Source organism: Drosophila persimilis, unplaced genomic scaffold (assembly GCF_003286085.1).
Source record: "Drosophila persimilis strain 14011-0111.01,24,50 unplaced genomic scaffold, DperRS2 tig00000191-arrow-pilon, whole genome shotgun sequence".
NCBI lineage: Eukaryota > Metazoa > Arthropoda > Insecta > Diptera > Drosophilidae > Drosophila > Drosophila persimilis.
Genome location: NW_020825298.1, coordinates 14,326,350 through 14,350,371, shown reverse-complemented (window position 1 = coordinate 14,350,371; position 24,022 = coordinate 14,326,350). Strand labels below are relative to the sequence as shown.

General features: G+C 42.7%; 2 protein-coding genes across 2 annotated transcripts; both read right to left on the bottom strand.

Moving 5' to 3' along the window:
* Positions 1-403: 403 nt before the first annotated feature.
* On the bottom strand, positions 404-17,171 carry LOC6589695 (Krueppel homolog 1). Its single transcript, XM_026988184.1, has 4 exons — positions 16,596-17,171; positions 3,476-4,173; positions 2,042-3,408; positions 404-1,977 (listed from the first exon to the last, which is right to left on the bottom strand). Exons 2-4 carry the CDS (start codon positions 4,154-4,156, stop codon positions 1,641-1,643), a joined length of 2,385 nt encoding a protein of 794 aa, XP_026843985.1. The 5' UTR covers positions 4,157-4,173; positions 16,596-17,171; the 3' UTR covers positions 404-1,640.
* LOC6589696 lies at positions 5,423-5,688 on the bottom strand. Its single transcript, XM_002014175.2, has one exon. The coding sequence runs from the start codon at positions 5,678-5,680 to the stop codon at positions 5,423-5,425; it is 258 nt and encodes an 85-aa protein (XP_002014211.2). The 5' UTR covers positions 5,681-5,688.
* Positions 17,172-24,022: the final 6,851 nt, after the last annotated feature.

Genomic DNA, 24,022 nt, shown 5'->3' with positions numbered 1-24,022 from the left:
CCTCTTTGTTTTCCATAAAATGTTTTGCCTCGAAACTTTTATAATCGTTTTGGTTACCAAAATAAGTGAATAAGAGAATATACAATGTGATCAAAATCACGATAAAAAGCGCTTTAGCGCAACGGCTATATAATAATATTGATTTAATATCTCTCATCGTGGCAAAAAGCCTTTTTGAATTTAGTATTTATTTGAAGTTTTTAAGAGTTGCCTACTCTTATCACTGATGTTGAATAAAACGACCTTTGTCTGTTAGATTTAAGCCATAATCTACAGTAGATTCAAATCATTCGAATTTGGACTCACAATTCTCCACATTCAACCCTCCAAATGTACCCATATATCATTTAAATATAATTTTACGCTTCATTTTTATTGAATTATTTTTTTTTGTAATTTTTGTTTGTTTTCATTCTGCGCTTTTTACTTGCAATATTTGATGCTACAATTTATAACTAAATTATTAACTTAGCGTTTACAAAAAATTATGTATCTGACGCACTTAGAATATATGTTTTTGCAAATGTAATCTTCTGATTTTGTTATTGGTAAATGTTATGTTTGTGTTTCATTAACTTAATTATTCTTGCTTGCTCCTTGCTTATCAGTTCAATATTCTCCGTATTGTATATTTTTGAATTTTTTCGTTTAGCATTTATGTTTGTTATTCAATGACTTTGATTTCGTTTAAATATTTATTATGTATGTTGTATATAAAATATAAAATGCATATCAAATTGTGGTTAAAAGGGAATCGGATGAATTGATTATGATCAGGATAATGGGTGGCTGGGGCTTTTCTTTTCAGGGCGATAGGAGTGCGAACACCAAGAAAAAAGAATCTTGTTTGAATGACTTCCAAGATCCAGATCAAGGGGATTTTAAGAGCTCGAACCTATCCATTGAATAGATCCGTCCATCACTTGGGACCTGGGCTAAGCGAAAAATTAACGCAAAATCCTTCTTCTTTCTCGATGCAGTATAGTTTTGGCGAGCAGAGGTTTAATGTTTTGTTTCTCAGTAATAAATAGGTCTTTAGAATTATAGGTATATGTATGTATGTATATTATGTGCCAATATGGCCCTTATCTTGCATACATATCTCATTATCATTATGTATATTTTTATGTATATATGTATAATCATGCACGTAGCTTATTATTGTTTAGGGGCTGTATTTTGTATGGTTTTAATGGTTGGATCCTCGTTTAGCGTTCTTAAATACGATTCGTTTTAAAGTAGTGATGCTAACTCCTAATACCGACAATGCCAATTGTTGCAATTTGACTAATTAAAAACACAGGGGAGGGGGGACAACATAAACGATATACTAACTGCCAAATCAATTCATTAAAATTCTTTCAAAACAAACATTCAACAAAAATCGATCGTGCGATTGGGGAGTAATATTAATTTTAAAACAAATTTTTCATCAACTTCTTTTTTTATAATACTTTTGGCATTTTCTTTTTCGCTGCTAGAAAACAATTCCATTCCAGACGAGAGATCTACCATTCATAGATGCCATCTCCTCGTCGAACCTCGAACCTCGCGAACCTCAAAAGGAAAATTAAAACTAATTTCAGTTAGAATTTGCTGGACAGTCTTTATGCTGATTTTTTGGGGAGTGGAGGGCCCCACTACGAGGCCTTGGCGAACTGTATGACAGAGTTCATCCTCATCACCTTGGAGTTATTGATGGCATCCGTTAAGGTCGTCGTAGCCGATGTGGCGCCATCTCCTGCTCCCCCCAGCGCCGCCTGGCTGTTGTGGCTACTATCAGCCTGGCATGCCGTGCCATCGCCCTTGTTCATGTAGTGCTTGCGCTTCCTCAGCGGCAGCGTCATCACATTCCGATCGGCCATCATCAGGGAATCGCTTTCCGGCGAGGAGCTGCGCTCAGGCGACTCTGTGCTGGATCGCAGACCAATGGCTGCCTCCACGCGGCGCACAATGTCGGGATTTGGAAGGGCAGATCTGTGGGGAGAGGTTCGTTATTAGTATGCCTGTTTCTGGAGGAGATTGTAGCTTCAATACTTACTCATACTTGGGCACAGGCGCGTAGCCTTTGTGCAGGCCATGACGTGCCAGATCGCCACGCTTAAAGTGCTCGATGAGCACGGTGGCCTCGTGGGTATCGTCGTAGTTGGCCGCCAGATCGCTGACATGCAGCGTGGGCTGTGGCGATGGCGTTGGCTGTGGCTGTGGCACTGCCTCTGGAGGAGGTGAAGCAGCATGTCCACGGCGCAGTTGCATCATTTGCCAGGCAGCGGCATGGACATCCTCGTCGTTGACATGGTCCTCATCCTGACGTGCAATACTGGCCGCCTCGAGCAGTGCAGGATTGATGGTCAGGGGCTGTGCCTGTGGCTGTAGCTCCACTAAACTGGGCGTCGCCTGGTAGGGCTGGTAGACCATCGGTGCTGGCGGCTGGCTCTGGCTCTGGCTCTGATTCTGTTGCATGCTCAGATCCGTGGGCAACTCCTCGTCCGTATAGCTGCTGGGGGCGGGCTGGGCACTGGAGACGCCACTGTCCCGACTCAGTGCATCCGTGTCCAATGGCACGGCGGGCAGATATTGGACTGCGGATGGCGGCGGTGAGGCCAGGCTGCTGGCGGATGGCGAGTACGTGGAACTGGGAGAGCTGGGCGATAGTGGGGCCGAAAGAACTGGCACTCCAGTGACGGCCGCCTTGACTGCACGAGGCTGACGTGGTTGGCGAGGCTTCTTCACTGCCGGCGGAGAGCTTGGGGGAGAATTATTGCTGCTCTCAGAATTGCTGGTGAGTCCCTGCGAGGACGACGACGATGCGGAGGAGGTGGAACCCACTGCCGTTGCACCTGCCGCCTCGGCCTCATCGTCGGGTATCTCGTTGGCATGCCCCTTGATGTGGGCCTCCATCTCCTTCTTGTTCTTGAACGTCTCGTCGCAGATGGTGCACTTGTAGCACTTGGATCCGTAGTGTTGCACGCGATGCAGCTTCAGCACGTGATTGTACCCAAAATCCCGGAAGCAGATGTCGCAGTGATAGGGCTTCTCGCCCGTGTGCGTGCGGGAGTGCACCTTGAGCTGTTTGGAGCAGGTGAATCCCTTGCCGCAGCCCGGCTCCGGGCACTTGTACGGCTTCTCGCCCGTATGGGTGCGCATGTGGATCACCAGCTGTCCGGATTGGATGAAGGTCTTCTCACAGACGGAGCACTTGTGCGGCCGCTCTCCCGTATGGATACGCATGTGGCGATGCAGCTTTCCCGAATGCTCAAAGGCCCTGCCGCATACATCACACTTGTACGGACGCTCCTTGGTGTGGATGCGACGGTGCACCTGGAGGTTCTCCTTGACGCTGAATAGCTTGTGGCAGAATTCGCACTCGAAGGGACGTTCTCCGGTATGGGTGCGATAGTGACGGATCTAAAGATGGCAAAGAGAAAGTATTAACTGGGGATACTCTTTCGGAGAGAGCAGTCACACGACTTACCAGCCTCGCGGGCACCGCGAATGTCTTCTGGCACACATTGCACTGGTACGGATCCGCTCCGGCGGCCACATTCGCCAGCGGCTTGATGGTCGGACTCTTGGGTATGCCCACCGGCAGACCCGCTTCGTTCAGTTCGATGGGCGGCGATGTGGATGCGTGGCCGGGTGCTCCTCCCGCTCCATGCAGTGCCATTTCGGCATTCTTCGCATGCGACTTCGTGTGCGAAGTGTGGGCCGATTTGCTGCCGAACGTCATGCCGCACTGTTCGCACTTGAACTGTGGCTTCGTGCCGTTCTGCTTGCGCGGCTGCGCAGTGGCAGCGCTGTAGCTGGCGCTTGGCGGAGGCTCTGTCTTGACGCGCTGTGCTGCTGCTGCTGCGGAGGATGCTGCGTGTGGCGTCGTTGTTGTTGTTGTAATACTTTCATGCTGCTGTTGTAACGCCAGCTGATAGCTGTAGCTAACAAATTGCTGTTGTTCCTGGGACTGCTGCTGCTGCAGTTGCATTTGTCGCTGCTGCGGCGTCTGCAGCAGCTCGTAGTGCTCCTGCTGTCCGCCCAGTGGCGCCCCACCAATGCCCGCACTTGGCGTCGCCGTCAATGGGGGCGGCACCTGCAGGCAGAATTGCGTTTGGGCGGGTTGCTCCGTTTTTATGAGCAGCTGGTTAGCGGGATAGTAGACCATATTGGTTGTGGCTGAATCTGAAGAGAGCGAGAGGGGATAAAGAGAAGGGGGATTAGCATTAGGGGTACTACTTGCTGGTTGAATTTCTTAATCAAAGATACTACTTGTTAAACTACCTATCTATTCTATCATTTTCAACCTTTTCGCAAGTCCAGAAAACCCAATGAACCTGCTTTACAGGTTCCGTTCCCATTGATCCCGAGATCCTGCGTCACGGAAAAATAAAAAATAAATGTAACAACGCAAAAAAACCCCCCTCCAAATGTGCGATACCATTTATAATGAGGTACACATGTACGGGTGGTTGGGAAAAGCCTCTAGAGCGTGAGTGGAAAAGGGGTAGTGCGGGGGGCAAGGGAAAACCCACCCTATTACGTTCCTACTACGCACTTTTTCTTGTTATTGCCGGCCGGGGTTTTCCCAGAACCCAAGAAAACTTGACAGAGAGAGGCAGAGGCAGAGCGAAACTGGGGAGGCATTTTCATTCAGAATTACGCATTATAGAAAAATTTCCCTTTTCAGGGATATTTTCAAAAAAGACCTGAAGCTTTCCAACCGGCTTTGCCATGGCTCTCTTTCGCTTTGACGCGGCTCTCTCCCTCTCACTTTTTGTTTACTGTTATGATAAAATAAACCCCCCACACACACACACCTCCCCCCCCAGTAACGGAACAGCGTATACCAAAACAAAATGGCGTCGCGCGGTGAACGGGGGAGCCCTAAACTTTTCCGGCAGCAAACTTTTCCCGAACCTTCTTTCGCGTTTTACCTTTTGCATTCGATTTCTTGGGGGCAGCGACGGGGCCCGACTTTGGCTTGGACTTGGATATATCCACCAGTTCAGTGCCCGATTTGTGGAGCACATCTTTAATCCATATCTGCTTGGTGGCCCAAGTTTTTGCGTCATTCTTGCTTTCAGTCATCTTCGAGTCTTAATGGTATAGTGGGGGTTTTTTTGATTGATTTCTAAAGTCCATTCATTGTTCGCCGGGAAAAGTGTAAATCTTTTCCAGTTTTCAGTTCCATCAGGTTCTTGCGTTAGGAGATCTTTTCGTTTAAATAGTGATAAAGTCCATATAAAATTGATTCGTTCATTGGGGTTTATAAAAATCAGACTTTAGCAGCATTTTAGTCAGTTTGTTTGTTCCATCAGTCCTTGGTTTTTCATAAGATTATACTAGGTTTTATTCTAAGTTTTTTTTTTCAGATTTATTAGTTTTAAAAAGTTATTTAGTTGTTTATAATTTATGGATTTATTTCGTTCTTTTAAACAAGAATCTTCATTTGCCGAGTGATTTTCTCTTTGATCAGATTCTTCTTAATGATTTTGATGATTTTCTTCAAATCCTTGGACTGTTGCACGGGATAGGTGTGCTGATAGGCCTGGATATTCTGAGGATGATTCTGCTGCTGCTGCCGCTGCTGGGGATGATGATACTGGTGGTGTCCGCCCTGACCGGTGCTCTTGTTCATGCGCATTTTTCTAAACGATCTCAAGATATCGTTCATTGAGAAATCAGTCATTTTTGTCGATACACACACTTTGCACCGCACAGCAACCGCAACCGCCACCGCAAACCGCAACCGCCACTGGGATATGGATCTCAGATGAGTCGAAAACCGGGGAGTACCGGGAGTGTTCACATTGCCGCACGCGTATCTATGTAGTTCTAGGTCTGATGTTGCAACGGAGACTGGTGGGTGAGTGGCCGAAAAATCTGCCTCGAACCCCCCAAAACCCGAAAACAGGAAAAACCAACCACCAAAAAACCAACAAGAAAATGTTCCCATTTGATCTGAAATTTCCCTTCAAATTGGAAAATTGTTTGAGCGTTGAATGTTCGAAGAGGGACATTTTTGAGTGCGTTTGAGTGAGTTGCAGGGGAATTTCTGGTCAGACCACCAGAATAAATTCCCTATGATTCGGTGCTGGAGTACGGAATGAAATGAGTCATTATAAAATAAATCAAATTCTTATCTCAGCTTATTTCGCAATCTGTCTTAGTCATGATGACTCTGGCGGTTTTAATCTATATAATTCCGGTATCTAAAAGCAACATTCCCCCAAAAAACAAAATACATAATAAATAAAGACCAAAAATAGCATTCGACTATAGTGCAAACCGTTTGTGGATAAAGATCCTATGGCTGGGGTTTATATATGGCATATGCGTATGCCTTGCACAATGTCGTTTGAAGTGTGGGATTTTTCGAGATCATAAAACGCTATTATGATCGTAAAGCTGGTAATTAGCCGATAATATAGATAGCATCACAAGTACTTTCATTAATTTGTTGTATATGAATGGTATTTATAGCGTCTCAAAGTACATTTATAGAACAGAAAGCTAATCGCAGAGATATACATATGAGAATTATTAGAAAATAATCTTTTACTTGTACTTTTCTCTAGGGATTTACCCATCATATCTATATCCTTACTTTTCCCTGAGGATTATCTGTTCTATTTCCACGCTTCACTTTACTTTCACTGTAGATCCCACAACTAATAACTCATTGGTGTTCGTTCTCCCCACCTCATAGATCTCTCCTCACCAGATATCTATCTATAGAAAGCCAACGACCAAGTTCCACCTTCGACAACTCAAAAAATATGAGAAACCCTCCCAAAAGAAAAAGACAGAAACAACCGGAGAACAAAAAGCAAATGTTCAAAAAACTTTTTTGTGTGGAAGGCAAGTTCAAAAAACTTTTGTCAGCTTTTTTGTTGTTGTTGTTGTGATGTTTATTCGGGCTGTACGTTAAAACTAGCGCAAAAGTTCATTAACATTCGACACAAAAACTATTTCTGTGTGGGTATACGAGAGTATCTCTGTGTGGGGAAACGATCGCTCCGCTCTGCTCTGCTCTGCTCTCCTCTCCCCTCTCTCCACCATCTCTGTAGTTTCTGAAGGTAAGACCAGAACAACAAAACACCGAAAATGCTTCATAGGAAAAATACATTTATCTATTATGAGGTTGAAAGCAAACCAAAAGCCCCGTGCACCGTGCAACGCATGGCACGGTCAATGATCGGATGTTAGGATGGATGGGTGGATGGTTCGTTGTTGCCGAGCAGAGATAGAGATACTAGGAAAGAGAGAAGTGGCGGAGAAGTCTCCCGCTTCTGTCTCATATCTCTCGCCGCCATATTGACCGAGTCGAAGTGCCGTTATTTTGTTGGGATAGCTCTGAAATGGAGCGGCTTTTGAAACTGGTCTTGGGATCGTGTTGTAGCTGGGCGTATAAGGTATGAGGTGTAGGACGGTGGGTTTTAATGATCATGTTTGGATAGATCAGTAAAGTTGCTTGACGGGAAGACCTTTTATAAAAGAGATAACTTATGTTTTGGATGGATAATAAGATGTACTTCCAAAAGAAGTATTTTAATGAAAATTTGCCAGTTTTCAACAGTTTCCTCTGCATTCTAGTGGTAGAAGAAAATCGTAGAAGAAAATCGTAGAAAAAGTGGTAGAAAATCGAATCCAAATGAAATATACATACAGAAATAGTACTCAAATCATCCATACTTCCCAAAAACGTTCCATTAAATACCTAATACGTTGCTTAGCTACGGATTATTAAATCATAAAGCTAAACTAATTATGCACCTTAGACCCTTAATCAGTATTAAATATTTCCCCCCCTTCGTGACTATTTATATCCCACCCAAAATCCACTTAAGCTTCCATAAACACCCCGACCCTCGGAGCTACACCTAAATCTACAGATTCCCCCCGCTCTCTGCCCGCTACCCTACCTTTTCGTAGGTGTATGATATGGTATGGGGTTTGTTGAGTCTGGGTCTGGGTCTGTGGCTGTGACTGGGCTTGGTGTTCGTTTTGGGTTTCTTCTTTCGCGGACTTTTGATGGGGTCAATGAACATTTAAATATAAGCAAATTGTAAGCTTTTTCATTCTCTCTCCCGCGGCTTCATTCACCATTTGTTTATGTATTTATTTCTGGGTATTTTCTGTGCTCTGCTCTGTCCCCGCATATCCATTACAGCAATCGGAGCGCAGCGCACTTATTTGTATGATTTTTCACTAGCTTTCGGTTTAATAAAAACAAAGTTCGATGAGCCCACGCGATAAGATAGAACTAGAAAACTAGAGGTTCGGTTGTCCATTTTAGTACGATTCTTTGTGGGAAATTTCAATATACTCAATGAATACACTATTTGCTGTAGCTCTTCAAAACGGAAGAAACTATGGGAGCGATAAGATAATGATACTCGTGGCAAAGGGGCGTAGCTCGGAAATTCCCATGGGTTGACATTTATAAGGAAGTGCAGTGTTTTTATGTGTGGAAAATCCCCCTGCTAATGGGGATTCCTTGGAAAATCTCTGGGGGAACTATCACAACAATAAACGAAGGCTATCTTTGGGGGCAAGAGCTCTTCAGATCGATGATTCCCAAGGCAAATATATGCATAATAAATATTTACTTAGATACCCTTTTTGGTTTACAAATATAAATGTTATATTCTAGGATGGAATATTTCTAGAAATTAAACTATATTTTTGGTGTATAACGAGTATACGTAGAGGCTACATGAGTATATATATTTTTATTTATATTGCGAAGGTCTAGACACGAAGTCTGACTTTGGGCTGCGCTGCCGCGGCCGCTGCTTCTGCTTCTGCCGCTGCCCCTGCCCTCTTCGGCAGCGACGCAGCTGTTAGGCCACGCACATTTTGCGTGGGGGCGACAGCGGTTGGCCTAGGTCAAAAAGCAAGCAAGCAGCGCGTCGGGCGAGTAATCAGCGAGCGAGAGTGTGGTGTGAGAGAGAGAGGTCGAGAGCACAATCAAACTGTAAATGACGCAGCACAGTAGGAGGAGAGGGATGGGGAGAGCACAGTAGCAAGAGATGGAGAGGGCTGTCGCGCGTGCACATAATATAATGACAGATCTAGAAATTGTGGCGTAATGGAATCATCCAACATTTCGATATCTGGCGAAATTTAATATTTTTCCATGGAAAATGCAACAAATTTTGCAGGAAAACTTAAAGCTTCATGCAGCCACCTACCCCCAATGACAGGTTTTCACTTTTTTTAGCAAGAAAATGGCGCATCAGGCACAACCTTCCCTTTCGTTTGACATTCCTCCTCCCCCAGGCAGGCGACAGGGGCCCACCCACGGCTGCGCTGCTCTGCTGCTGCAACAACAGGCTTACTCATGACAAACCAGAAAAAGAGAGAGAGAGAGACAGTGAGAGAGAGTGGGAGAGGGGGAGAGTGCTGCTGCCGATGTTGCTAGCACGCGCATTGCTGTCTCTGACGTCGAAAACTCATGCACGGCCTCCTTATGGCAACGCCATGCTGAGAGCTGTTTCGTGCGCGTGTCGAAAACATTTTCACGCCCTCCACGTGTAGTTCAAGTTCAAGACAACAACGAGAACGAAACGAAGCGAGGCGAGGCGACTGTGTGGTAGTATGGGAGTGCGAATGGCGACATTGAGAGTGTGAGAGTGCAGCAAAAGCTTGACGCTGCTGCTAACGTTAGCTGTGCAGCTGGCGCTGGCAGAGCAGCAGTGCAGTCAGGCCTCTGTGTGTGTGTGTGTGAGTGCACGCAGTACAGGGCCTCTGTATGAGTGTTGGTGTGTGCATGGAATCGGCCTCTATGTGTGAGTGCACGATTTTTGCATTGCATACTTTTTTAAACCTTTTTGTGTGAAGAATTATTCATTTATATAATTTTTAAAGATGAGTATTCCCAAGATTTGGTTGCAAAATTCTAGAATATTACTGCGTTGAAGCTTTAGGACATACAAACCGCTCCACAGAAAAACGCTTCCCTACACAGAAAAACGACATATCTAGCAGCAGGCAGCCAACCTCATTCCAACATTTGCCATACAAAAGGGTCAACGAACTACTCGTTCAACACAACACCAACAAAAAAGCTCAACGATATTTTGTTCGAAAAATGTAAAGAAAAGAAATCCGAAAACAAATTGAGCATGTGTTGGTGTGTGTAAGTGAGAGAGAGAAAGAGAGATGTTCTTTCATTTTGTCGAAATTTCAGCTGCTGCTTGGCGGACTGTGGGGGGTTTCAGGGGAGACCCCGACGATCGTGCCTGTAGCAGCAACAACAACCACAGTCAATACATAAAATTTTGTGAAAACCTCAAAAATAAATACAATAAAAATACTTGTACATACGAGTACAATCCACAAAAAATACCAACAGGCAGAAGAGACAGTCTCAAAGAGTAGGCGAAGCCACAACGAAGCTCTGGATACCCTTAAAGAGTGAAATTTGGCTGGGAAAAGCCTTAAATAATGCAATCTGATGCTGATCGAAATTCGTTGGGTTCTGTCAAGCCTTAAGTAGTGAGTACCTATGAATTTTGAGGGTGTAAACTTCTGCTTAAAGTTATAATACCCTCTCGGAAAGGTGCAACATCGAAAAAGGAGGCGGCATGCACAAGTGTTTTCTTTTTTCTTTCTTCTTTCCTCCTTTTGTCCGCTGCAAGCAGCAAAAGGGGTGAAAGAAAGAGGATGGAAGGAGCGCAGACATACACTTTACTTAACATTTTTTGTACTTTTTACGTTCTTCGTGCTTGTTCTTATTCTCGAAATAAATTTGAAATACATATATGTACATATGAACATGTTTATGACATTTTAAAAATAATCAGCAAATGAATGACGCCAGACGGACGACGGGCCCAGGTGATATATATTTTTTGTTTTTGGTGGGGGGAGTGCCAGACGGTCTTTGGAAATTTTCGGGAATTGCATTCTGGCAGCAGAACGGGTTTCAGTGATGGGGAAATGGGGATGGGGATGAGATCTGGGAGCTTCCGGGCAATGAAAATAACTTTGGTGATTAACAATTTTTGAAAAGGCGTATCCCAGGGGGCGTGTGTTTTCCAAACTGGTTCAATCTTTGTTCAATTTGAGTTCGGATATGCATTTCCTCGAAGGCTTGAGATCTCTCGCTGTGTTTTATTTTCGTTAAAGGGGAATGTATACGAGTATCCCTTAAAATTCGCATTTATTTAAACCTTCTTGTGGTTGGTTCCTTTCAAAGCCCAATTGTTTCAATTGAAATTCAATTTCCGTTCTCGTTTCCGTTGTGTTTCATCGAAAATTACATTTCTGTGAGCGGCACCCACGATTTGCAGCTCCCGAGTGCGTCATGGGCCATTCATGGGGTGAGACATCCGTCCACCGATGGCATTCTTGCAATTTATTTTAAACTAATCCGAATCCGAATCCGAAACAGTCACTCGCCAAAAGAGATCCCCAAAACAAAAAACTACTATATACCGTCGAACACATATAGAAATATCGCGTGTTTTTTTTTTCTTTTGGCAAAAACACGTTTGGCAGGTTGTTTGCCAAATAAAAACCTGAATCAATGGTTAGACATTTGGGTTCTTTGCTCAATTATCACTGACCAAACCTAAGCGGCAAAATGTTATCAACAGAGCATCCACACACGTATTATTTCGCAAGCTCCCTTAGAAATCAGTGCGCTGTGTGATTGTTGCTTTTATTCTTGCTTAATCGGAGCACAATGCAATCAAGTCCCAGCTCATTTTTAGTGAGCGCCTGCTAATTGAGTGCCAGAGAGGGACAGCCGTACTGCAGAGCGGAGAGCCGACGATTCCGCCTTGAACTTGAATTCCAGCAACTGCGGCAGGCAGCGCTGCAGCAGCAGTGACGGCTGCAGCAGTGGCCTTCAAATGAAGTTCGGTACAGTGAACACTCGGACAAGCCCAAAAATTGAAAACACTCAAGGAAGGGGTAACATCGGGCAACACACGAAGATGTGATACCCTTTAAAATGCAGAGTTGCTATAGAAACCCATAGTATATGCCCTGCAGATCTACTGTTCCTGTATTTCTCCGTTGTTCTTCCTTCTTTCGAGTCGCAAACTTCTCTTCGAACACATAATACCCTCTCTCTCCCATGGGTATAATCAAATGCGCATAACAAAATGGAAAGTTTCGTGCGAGAGGGAGAGAGAGAGTGCTTACGAAGCTTGCAACAGTGCACAGAGGGGCACTCGCCATTTTGTATGTACAGCCAACGACCAGCGTCAAAAAGTGACGCGACGCGTCGCTGCTGCAGTCTTGTCCTTGAACTTGGCAAACATTTTTATTGTTGTATTTTCTTCTTTTTGCACAGCCAAAGGACACATACATACACACACACACACGCGCGTGCAAAGCTGCTTCAAATGCGAGGAGCAGAGGCGCAGCAGAACGAACCACAACTGCAGCAGCTGCAACGCTGACCGAGGCAGCGGCAGAGGAGGGCGCAACGCAATGCCAATGCATGCATTGTTCCTATAGGGCTTCCATATGGAAAATATTTTTTATATAATTGAATAAAAAAGGTATTCTATATAGAATTCACGAAGGTACACAGTAAATTTTTCTAATTTTAGCAAACATAAACGTCTGTTTAGACCATTATTCTTTCTAAGATGTTTTGGAATTAGAAAAACACTGATATTCTATTATAATTGCAGCTTTTTTTGGAGCCAAAGATCAAATCCTTTGATAAGATCTTAAGATAAACTCTACCAATTCTTTGCACAACGAATTTCAAAGCTAAAACAAAGTATCCATGGACTGGTTTCCGGGCGAATACCTTATCAGAGGCATTTCCGACACGTGTTGACTGTTGGGATTTCTAAGAATGAACATGGGACGGTGGCGGTTATCAAACCACGGCGACAACAAATATTTTTTCTAAATGGAAATTCCAAATAAAAACTAAGACCAAACTGAAAAAGCAACAAATTACTGACCACAGAAAACTTTTTCGCACAAAATAAAAAATAATATAGCATAGGGGTGGGGGAGGGGGAGGGGCAGAGCGAGGGAGGGGCGAAGATCGAGTCGAGTCATTTGGCAATTAGAACAAAGAAATAAGAATGAAAACAGAAACTGCTATAAAATTTGTTAACCAAGGTCAACATTTTGTTGTTGTATTTTTCAAGCATTTATATAAGTACCAAAAAAACAGCCACAAATCAGAGATAGAGAGGGAGAGGGAGAGTGGAAAAATAGGGATACACACAAACATATACTACACGATGAGTATCATGAGAACTTGATAAACAAACAGGCAATAGAATCAACAAAAACTTTAAAGAAAACGCTCCCAGCAACGATACCAATTTTGAGCAAACGCAAGCACAACAAGTAAGAGAGGTATTAGATGGGGTATTTGCACTCAACGATACCCATTACTTGGAGGTATCAGGTGTGCCTGTTTAATAAACGTTATTTCAATGAGACTACACAAAAACCTCTCTCTCTCTCTCTCTCTAGCCAAATCACTCCTTTTGAGGTCTCGGATACCCTTTCCTCCTCCTGTTACAAGCCACTAAACGGTGACACCCCTTCAACATCCACAAGCTTACTACGGGGTATAAAAATATGGCGGATTTGTCAGTAGGTAGAACGAGTAGAGGCCGTGATGAGGGTGCCTGCTGCCTGCCTGCCTACAGATACACAAATTTTTTGGCAGCACACACACACACACCCGCAAACATTGACAAATTTGTGTGTACACAGATACTCGATGAACATTACGCATGTCTGCGAACCGGCTTTTTTCATTTTTTTGGCGTTAGAATACACTCCGCTGAGACGACAGAGCTGTGTATGTATCCCTAGCAAGATACTCGTATCCAAAAACAAAAAACAAAAAAAAAACAAATGTTTATTGTTGTTGCCTGTGTGCGTTTCAATACGAAACATAATGGGGTAGGCTGGTCGGGTCGGGTCTGGTGTTTAATAAAGGTCTCTGGTCTCCCTCTATCTGGTTACGGTGTTTCCTCCTGCTCACGAGCTTGTCATGTGATGTCTCCTACCCCACCCCACCCCCCTTCATGATAGGCCGAAGTTTCGTTTGTGAATTAACCGAATTGTCAAAAATATAATGAACATTTTCTCTATACAGTCCGATAAGGCTTTCTTTTACTGCGGTTGTGTGCCTTCAATGATATTTTATGATGGAGATAAAACACTTGAAAAACTTTGTTGCTCCTTGGAGTTCTATAAATATCGGTGTTAATTATATTGGCTATGCCCGTTGTAGTCTGAAGAGTGCCAAAAATACTCGTGAGAGCGATTATTTTGACCATAAAGACGGGGTTCAAAGATGAAAAGTACGATAAATGATTAACAGAGTGAATTATATGACATAATATCGTGACTATTGTCAAGGTTCTGGCAATGGCAAATCAATTTCATTGATAGCTTCAGCTTTTTGGTAAACAAACTGAGTTGGAAGCTTTGATTTTGCGCATATTTCGGGAACTGAATTTCTTCGATAAGGAATGCATAGTAAAAGAACCTTGAATAAGTCAAAGATCAACAGAACATTCATTCTCTCCCCCTTGTTTGATCCCATTTATCATTCTGATATATCCAGATAGAAGCTATCGGACCCACATGTATTCATTATCTATCTGAAACATTTCCGCCCACCAATTCATGAGTTTCCCCATTCATAATGACTAGCCAAAAAAAATACTGCAGCACATAAGCAGATTCGCTATCGACGGGAAGCACTACTTCCTCATAAACTGGCATCCAACTAGAGTTAAGAGAGATAATTTAAGCACGGTTCTGATGCCATTCCATTCATAAAAGAAGGGCAGAGCTGCTCCCACACGATTTTTAGGTACAATTTGAATATCGTCGGAGCAGGTGATAAGCGTTCCGCAGTCGACTGCGCCGATAACTGTCAACAGGTGGAACGTGAATGAACGCAGCTACGACAACCCAAGAACCCGGACCAGCCCGACCCGAAACGACGAAGAGGCAAAAATTATATATAGTATATCAACTCTGGCGAATATTATTTTTTCGCGATAGCGATAACAGCATTAACTTTTGTGTTCTTTTGTTCGATAATCGTTATACTTTTTGTGATTTTTGTTGCTGCTGTTGTTTCCCAGCGACAACAATTTCCTGTGCACATAAATACCTCAATATCAGTTTCCAGAGATTAAAAAAAGAAACGATAGAAATGCTCGAAATTTTTGCCAGTTAATGTTATTTCGTGATTTGTTGTTTTTGTTTATGTATTCCCTCGGGGCCTGACGCTGCCACTGACCTTCAGACACGAAATTAGCTAAATATCTTTTAGATAAAATTCGCCATACAATAATAGTACAGTGCGTTTCGGTACTAGATAGGCAGCTGCAAAAGATCCATTTGTGGCAAAAAGGTTATCATATTATTATGGAATATTTCCAGATGGAATATTTCTAGTTTTCGGATGAGGTCTTTTATGAAAGTAATTTATCGCAAACAGCCAGCTTAATCGATTAACTGCGATAAACCCTTTGATTTCGCATCGTCATTAAAGCTTTGATTATTAAGTAATACTCGAAAATACTTATATTAATAATGTATTCATTTAATCTCTCACCGTTCGAGTGCGTAATCCTTAATGACAACGATTTATACCTCTCCATTTCTATCAGTTGGATCTTCAAGACGAATCACGCGTGTGGCCGGCCGCACTATCACGTTTATAGCGCAGGTCTCATGATCCTGTCAAGTGGCTAGGTTAAGACCCCTTTAAAGTGACTCACACCCGAAACTGGGTGACTCACGAATACTTAGGAAACCCCTCTGGAACATCCATCGAGTCATTATCAAAATTCGAATTCGTAGAGCGATATAATATAGTACATTTATAATGAATATATTGGCCTACTGTCATGATGACTCAAAAGGGGGACGATTCTTAGGCTAATTAAGAGTTGAGTCACCCAGGAATCGGTTTAGAACAGGTGGCCCTGTTTCACGCGTTTAGGGGGTGTGTGTCTTTGTTTTTTTCCAAGAGTCACTACTGCGATGCATTGCGGTAATCGATGAAATAACCACCGGGTATCATGCATGCATCATGGGGCGTATGTGTGATTTTTACTCTGATTGCTCATTTATAGATCTATTATGATACTCTTTTTTCGGCCTATCATTGACGTAATACCTTTGGGTTTGACGTAGGTTCAGAGACACACAAACGGGAATTCTTCTGGAGGAGAGTTTCTATTTGCATTGCGTATACGCAGGGTTAGCCAAAACAGGTTAAAGAATGTCGTTATTCAATACAATTTCCGTGTAACAAACACCCACAAACTTAATTGGTATTTTCTTTTGTAGAAGGGAGATTTCTTCCCTAAGGTCTTGTCCTTTAGTACGTTATCCTTGAATATGGTTTTGGAGGAGTGTATGCATAATTTGTATGAGACTGACTAATTTTTCCGGCCAATATAGAGCAAAAATGTCGTTTTAAGGACGCTTAAGAAAGTTGTCCTTCCAAAAGGACAACAAAGATATTTTTGAAGCTAGGACAAATTTGTTTAGTTGAAAGATCGCTTTTAAAAGATTCCCTTTATAAAAACCTTAATTTTAGAGATTTTTGGATTAATTTCCAAAACAAAACTCACCATAAAATTGAACAGAAAAATCCACAAAACTCAGTTTGATTTTCCTCCTTGAAGGCAAATGTTGGTAATCCCAAAAGTTGGCTTGCGGCTGGTTCACGTTCGAAGAAATTGCTTTCGATTTTTCAGACACTTGTTGTGGGGGTGGGGGGGTGTGTATTATTGTTACGATTGTTTTGTGGGAGTCGCGCGTCCAAACCCGCGAATCGACAAGCGGCAAGTGTTTCTCATCCAGAACTTGATTCACTTTGTCGCGTTCTTCAGTCGGAATCGGAATGGGAATCGTAATCGCTGCCGCTGCGTCTCTGCGCCGATGTTCTCTTTTCAGTCGCGCCGAACACGTCTGCACTTGACGCTGACCAACAATATTTTGTGGCGGGTTTGCGTTTGAGACCAGACCGTTAGAACAGGAACATGTCTTTGCGAGCGAGTCGAGCGATCGCCGAGAGCGAGAGCGAGAGCAAGAGAGACGGTTCTTAAACGCGTTCGGGGAACGTTCGGCCCGTTCGGGTTTCACTCGCTGGTGATTCGGCTCGTTAGCTGCCTCTCGCCTGCTGCTGCCTTTGATATTGTTATAAAATTATTATCAAGTTGAAAATTGTATTTCGTTTTTGCGCTCAACTCTGAAAATTTGTGTCGAGTTGTTGCTTTTTTTGATTTATTTCCGTATATGCTGTGGGCTCTGGTCACGAGTAGGTGTTTGTGTGTGTGTGTTTGTTTCTGTCTGATTGGAATTTACTATCTGCTGAGCAACTACGATTTGGTTCTTGTTGTTTCTGTTTCTGTTTCTGCCGTATTGCGCACATTCACACGCCACTATGAACAATATTGACCTAGGTTATATACACATATGTACGAGTACTTATGTATTGCTGGGCCTACTATATACTTGTGGGTTTGCAATGAGAAAGGGAGCTTTGAGGCCTTCTCTTTGTTATTATTTTTTTCATTTGATTTGTAGCACTTTTTTGTATGCTATTTTTTAGAATTTTAGAAATCTCTAGGCTTTTAGTGCACTTTACTGGGGTTATTTTCTGTTTTATTTGATTTGTTGCCCTTTAGTTAGAGGAAGTTAAATTAGGTTTGTAATCAGTCTTTTGGTATTAATTACACACACACTCGCGTATGAATATATTCTGGGAAATTGCACTTTTGTTGTTGTATGCCTAACCTTGAACTTATGGATTTTTCTTTCTCTGCTTTTGGTTATAATTTTTCTTCTATTAAGGCAAACGAGATCAATTGATTTTTCAGTAATTTACAGCTGTTTTTTTCACGGTTACACAGTTAAAAAAACTTGCTAATACTACTCGAAGTTGTTCCGTTACTGCCGTTGCTTGCTGTTGCTGCCGCGGTTCGTCGAGAAATACGAGAGATACGAGAACGGCCGCGAACGAATTTTGCGCCGAGAACAAAGCTGACTGCGGCAGCGACTGTGGCAGCGACGGCGGCAGCGGCGCTGACGTTGGTATTGACTTTGGGCAGAATGAAAGCTCTGCGTGTGTGTGTGTGTGTGTGTGTGTTTGCTTGTGCTAACCGGCATTTGCAGCAGCAGCTGCCTCTCACGCACACGCCTACTATGTACGAGTATAGATGTGTGTATGTATTTGGCAATTGCTTTTTTCTGCCTGCTGCTCTCTGCTCGCTCGTATGCTCAACTTACTCAATAAAATTTTTATTATGATATCTACGCACACGTTAAAACAAAAAAAAATGGAAAATTTCGTTGATTTTGAATTGTTGGTGGATTTTTGGGCTTCCAGTTCTTATACCGTTTTGTTGGTCGCCATTTGCCGCATGACGTACATACACACATATGTACATATGTATCTGCGTTTTCGAGCCCGCTCAATTTTAGATTTGTTAACAAAGAATATCACTTCTGAGTCAAGCAGGTGGGTAGCGCTGTATCTGTACCTGTACCTGTCACCGTTCAAAGTTCACAATGGAAAAGGAGAGTGAAAACTGGAACCCAAGATTTCCACGTGAGAGAGCTTTCTGCATTATTCTATCCCACACGATTATACTGAAAGATCTTCTGTCGCCCAAAAGAGCAATTTAGGAACATATTCTTGGGAATTGGAGACTGCCATCTACCTCTTATATCCCCCAACCCATCCAGTATTCTCGGCTTCTGGAACCCTTTGGCCATTCGACTGCTTTTTGAAGCTGCCTCGAATGTTCCATCCCAACATGAGATCATATTCTTGGAGCTGCAGTCATTGCCCTTCTGCAACCACCCCCACCCCATCCCCCGGCACTGCTGCAATGAAGTGCCGTCTCTCGTGTACGTTTGTTATTATAAAGAGTGTATTGACCTGAGATTTCTTTTGTGACGACGATAACGGCGGAAAGCTTACAGCGTCGAGAGTCCGTAAAAACGCTGTCCGACAAGAGCGAAAAAGAATTAAAATCAAAATTATTGTGCATAAATAAAACGTGTCGGGGCGCTGAAGAAGCCGTCTGTTGCGGTTCGGTTTCGGTTTTCGGCGGAACCAAAAATGAAGAAATTTCCGAAATTTCGGTAAATGCAGCAAAAGAAAAGGAAAGAAAGAGTTCCCCCCGAAAGAAAGCGGCAGCGACGCTTAACGCATTTCCTCTGCAGCCAGAGTTGCAGTCAGCGTCGCGTCGCGTCGGTTGCTGCTGCTGCTGCTCCTCGGGATGGCGGGATGGGATGGTGGGATGGGGGATCGAAGAGGTTAGACGGTGCAATAAATTCAAGCTTCATCCCTTTTTTCGACAACGACCAACACCAACAGAAACGGCAGCGAGCCGCAAACAAAAGCCTCAAACCCCCAATGTCTGGATACGTTGCAAAAAGGGCAAGAGCAACGCTGGCAGCGCAGCAGCAGCGGGCAAAAATTATCCGCGTGGCGGCCGTGCATGAGTTTTCAACAGCATCGTGAGGACGTGCATCGGTTTTCGACGCCATGCTGCACATGCAAGAATAGGAGAGAAACAGCGAAAAGGCAGCAAAACATGAACAAAAAGAAACGAGCCGGCAACAGTTCTCAGCATGGGTGGGTGTCTGTGGCTGTGTGTGTGTGTGTGTGTGTATGTATGTAGGTGTGCTGTGGGCACAGTGGGCGTAAATGTCGTTTCGAGTGCCAAGACTTAATATTATTTTAATTAGTTGGGTGTGGTCACACACATTCCTAATGAATAATAAAATATTTTAAAAATTAAAATAATAAACCAAGATTTTATTGGTAAAATTCCTGTTCCAGATCAGGATCCTTAACTGATGGGATTCCCTTGAAAATTCCCAAGGCTTTGAACACACTCCATCAATACACATGGTCCAATATTATTGGTGGTTTTTCAAACACTATTTGATCAAGAACCAATTTCCGTTTCCACCAAAAATTTGTGTATAATAAATATTTTTATACAAACTGTGCATACAACATTTTCGTAGAGTAGAGTTCATTACCTTCCACAAAGAAATGTAACATTTAATCTTGACCTTAAAATGTACAGCCAGTTCTTGTGAAATCCTATAATACACATACATATGTATATATAATCTGTGTAAAATGCAATTTCATTTTGATAGCCCATAATGTCTGAAAAAAGACAGGGGTCTTTACCCTCCGCCAATCTATTCCATGTGTCTGTCTGGCTGCAATCGGTAAATATTATAACCGTAATAAATGTACGAACACTGCACTCATTTCCGGGTTTGAGATACCAAAACTTGGACACTTTATGGTAAGTACTTTCCCAGAACTTGCAGCGGAAAGGCCAAGAAAACAGTTGCAAATGCATTCGTAAAGTGATTCACATCTTGGTTGGGATTTAAACAGATTTCTTTTTAGATAGGGAATCCAAACAGCTGCCCCTTTGATAACGTCAGAACTAGTGCAAAGAAAGGGTTTTATAGGCTTGTCATTATTTATAGATCGTACATTCTAATGATGACTGTGACAAAGTCTAACCCCTGGGCCTCGCATAACATTTGAGTGGTTCGGTATCTATCATTGCGCGGGTTCCTTATCTTATCTTCCACATTGTATTATTATTTACAATGTCCAGCGCCAAATTTCACTCACTAAGCTCGCTCGCAAAACTGCAAAATAGAATTGCACAACGATTTGTTGGGTTGTTTCAAGTTCGTGTTGTGTCTGGAAAATTGTTGAGGGGTAAATGCACCCATAGTTTAAGGGAGGTGTGCGGAATCACGTAATTAGGCAATCGGTTTATAGGAACAATTGTATTAATTGGAACTTTGGACACTTCTAAATAGTTCAGGAAATGAATGGAAAATGAGTTCGAAACTTTCAGCAAAAGCCTGAATGAAATTGCGGTTATCTATTGGTATTTGTTCTATATAACAAGGTTTTTGCTTCGGTAATTTCCTATGTGCTATGATATCGTAATATTTTTCTTTCGTAACATCCGCACGTAAGAGCGTACCCAAACATAAACAATTTCGATTTCGTAAGATTGCTAACTTGTTAGCATTGTTTACCCCAAGATAAAAACAAAAATAAACTGCGTCGCCCAATTTTCCATACGAATCAGATATACATATGTACATATGCAGGTAGGTACTCTGAGAGAGAGAGAGAGGGATTCACCCAACCAAAGTGCAAATATTAGTAGACCCACACCAGAGCGTATTACACTTGAAACTGGAGGTACGAAGCATCTATTACATCTGCACCCATGGCTACCGCAACTTAGTAAGTATTCCCAGCTAAGGCTTTCCATGTGGTAGGGTGTCACAGTGTCTTATCAGGCGACGCAGGTCTCTTGCATAACTCGCAACTATTTGCACTCGGCAATTTATGCCATATATCAGATGTCACACAAATTAATTCACATTTAGAACAACATATGTTTGTAAATTTCTTTGTAAGCATATACAGTGAACGCTTGAGAGGGTCAACAACCGATTTAAAGAACATTAAACAGAGCATCCCAACACTGATTTCTATCAAAAGTGAACAAAACTTTAAGAATACAAGCTCTTTTATCGCTTAATTCCCCAAAACTTTACATAATAGTCTTTAGACAATGGAGGCACGACCTTATTGTAGATATTTCCCTTCAATGATGTCCCTCAGTTATCACTCAGCACACTTTGACTTTGACTCTGTCCTTCCAGAAGAGCTATCCCTGTACATACTCTCTGTACCTTGAGGTAGCCGTGTAAGTGCAAGTACAGTAATGCCTTATTCACTGTGATGTAATTCATGTTATTGCGATTGCAATAAATTTGTTTACCAAGAGTGCGCAATCCCAAAGAGCTGGACGGATAACAACAAGTACTCTTATAGGACTGGGGAGACACAATAACAGATATGTGGGAGAGATCCACAGACACTCGAAAGAATGATTGGATGGGAAATTCTCTCAACCCCCCATGTCACTCTTATTTAGTACATGTTTATCATTCAGTTTGCGGCTATATCTGTGTCTGTATGATATTTCTCAGTGCCTTTTCAATGTCAATGCCAGACACAGGAAGACTAGAGAGACATCTGATGAATTCGCACACCTTTGCGATATCTGGCATTCTCTATACTGTGTGTTATGATTACGTATGAAAATCGCGGTTTGTCGTACTCAGATATGTACCTATGTATAGTATGTCTGTTTGTTCTAGATCACTAGCTAAGGGCAGAGTTTTATTTCCTTTTCAAATGACTTCTTAGGAGAAGCCAAATTGTCTTGCTTCCAAAAGTCAGATAGGTCGTGGCACGGCTCTAGAGATAACGTCTCAAGGTTGCCAAAACATCGACAAGAATAAATTAACTTGTATTATTTTCGAGATAGGGTCTTGCGGATGATAAAGCACTTAAGAGAACTTTCAAGGGTTATAAGACATTGAGCTTTTCTACAAAATCGAACTTCAAATACTATTTCTATTGTGAAATCATAAAATACATATATAGAAATAATATGGTTTCGTTGGAATTTGATTAAAATTTTTAGTGCGAAACTTTAAGCACATTTTCATGTGAATGAAATATGGCTGCAAGAATCTGAAATTTTCTTAGAATCTGTTTTTAGCCTGTTTTTCGTCCATGACGAAAATATACCAGGTGGTGCATTCCCTCTCTGATTTGGGTATGGTCTGGTTTTGCGCCTTGTATAATTTCATTAATGGGCCGCGCAGACTTTTCTCAGTACAAATTCGTACATTTATGACAATGGATTTGGGAGTACCAGGATGTACTCATACTAGTAGAAAATCCGATTTTCCTTAAGTTAATGACAAATACTCTAAAACGAGCTGCACGACAGATGACGACAAATGGCTGATTACAAAACAGCTTTGTTTTCTGCGTCTGTTTTTGTTTGGTTTTCTCAGTTGAATATAATAACAAGAGCGTTAGTTACTCTCTCGCAAAAACAGTAGCAATAATATAATTAGCAGCAATCAGCAGTTGTTTTTTTAAAATAATATATATTCCCATATGTACATATGTACATAGGTGTGCAAAGCAATTACAATAACAATTAAATATACGAACACTATGCATTATAATGTCATCATAATTATGGTATTTTAGGGAACCGAACCGTTTTATGCACTTTGTTTTAGGGACAAAATTTGTGAGCTACCGGAGCGATGACGCGCGGAGCGTTCAGGAGGGCCAGAGATCGCCATTTTGCGGGCACGTAGGCAGCAGCGGCAGACTGCGTCAATAATAACTGCATTAAACGGCTACGACGCCCAGCGAGCAAAAAATCTCTCCCGCTCGTACTGGTGCTCTCTCTTTCTCGCCCTCATACTTTTTCATGCGGTCGGCGACAGTCGCTCTCACTGCATTTCCTCTTTGCTGCGCTTCTCTTGTTCTGTCTTTATGGCCTCTGCTTCTGGCGCTGCTCGGGCCCCTACTCCCTCCACTCCTCTTTTGGTGCTTCTCTGCTGCATGGCGCGGTTCATTGACCGGCGACACGTGCATCGTAAACTATTGCACGCCCTCTTCCATTTTGTGCGGCCAGCAGCCGTTGAAAACTCTTGCACGGCCTCTCTGAAATACACGTTGCATTTATCGCATGCACATGCTTGCTGCACTACCTCTTCCCTCTCCCGCTATCCCGCTATCCGGGTCTCTGTCTCTCTCTGTCCATCTCCCTCTGGCCACTATAAAAATGGCTTATTATAGCTAGACGGTCGGTTTGTTCTGCGGTCGGTCTGTCGGTGTTGCTGTCTGATTTTTCTCGATATTTGCTTTTCACTCGCGCGTGGCCTGCACTTGTGTGTGAGGCGCGCCCTCCCTCTTACCCTCTCCCATGCTCGTACAAAGTTGTTCCTATCTCAAGAAAACTAGCATTTCGATTATTTTCGGACTTTACAGTTATTTAAAGGAATACAGGGAAGGGCTATGGTTAATATTAGACCAGGGAATACCCTGTACGCAGATTCCAATGCAAAGGAGTACCCTCTAATTAGATTTAATTGGTCCTACTCAGGG

What these genes read in the sequence shown, in the direction of transcription:
- LOC6589696 (XM_002014175.2), bottom strand. Translation starts at nt 5,680, where the DNA reads ATGACTGATTTCTCAATGAACGATATCTTGAGATCGTTTAGAAAAATG.
- LOC6589695 (XM_026988184.1), bottom strand. Translation starts at nt 4,156, where the DNA reads ATGGTCTACTATCCCGCTAACCAGCTGCTCATAAAAACGGAGCAACCC. An exon ending in TCGCGGTGCCCGCGAGGCTG is followed by an intron (nt 3,409 to 3,475) that starts GTAAGTCGTGTG and finishes TGCCATCTTTAG; the next exon opens with ATCCGTCACTATCGCACCCA. An exon ending in GCGCCTGTGCCCAAGTATGA is followed by an intron (nt 1,978 to 2,041) that starts GTAAGTATTGAA and finishes CTCTCCCCACAG; the next exon opens with ATCTGCCCTTCCAAATCCCG.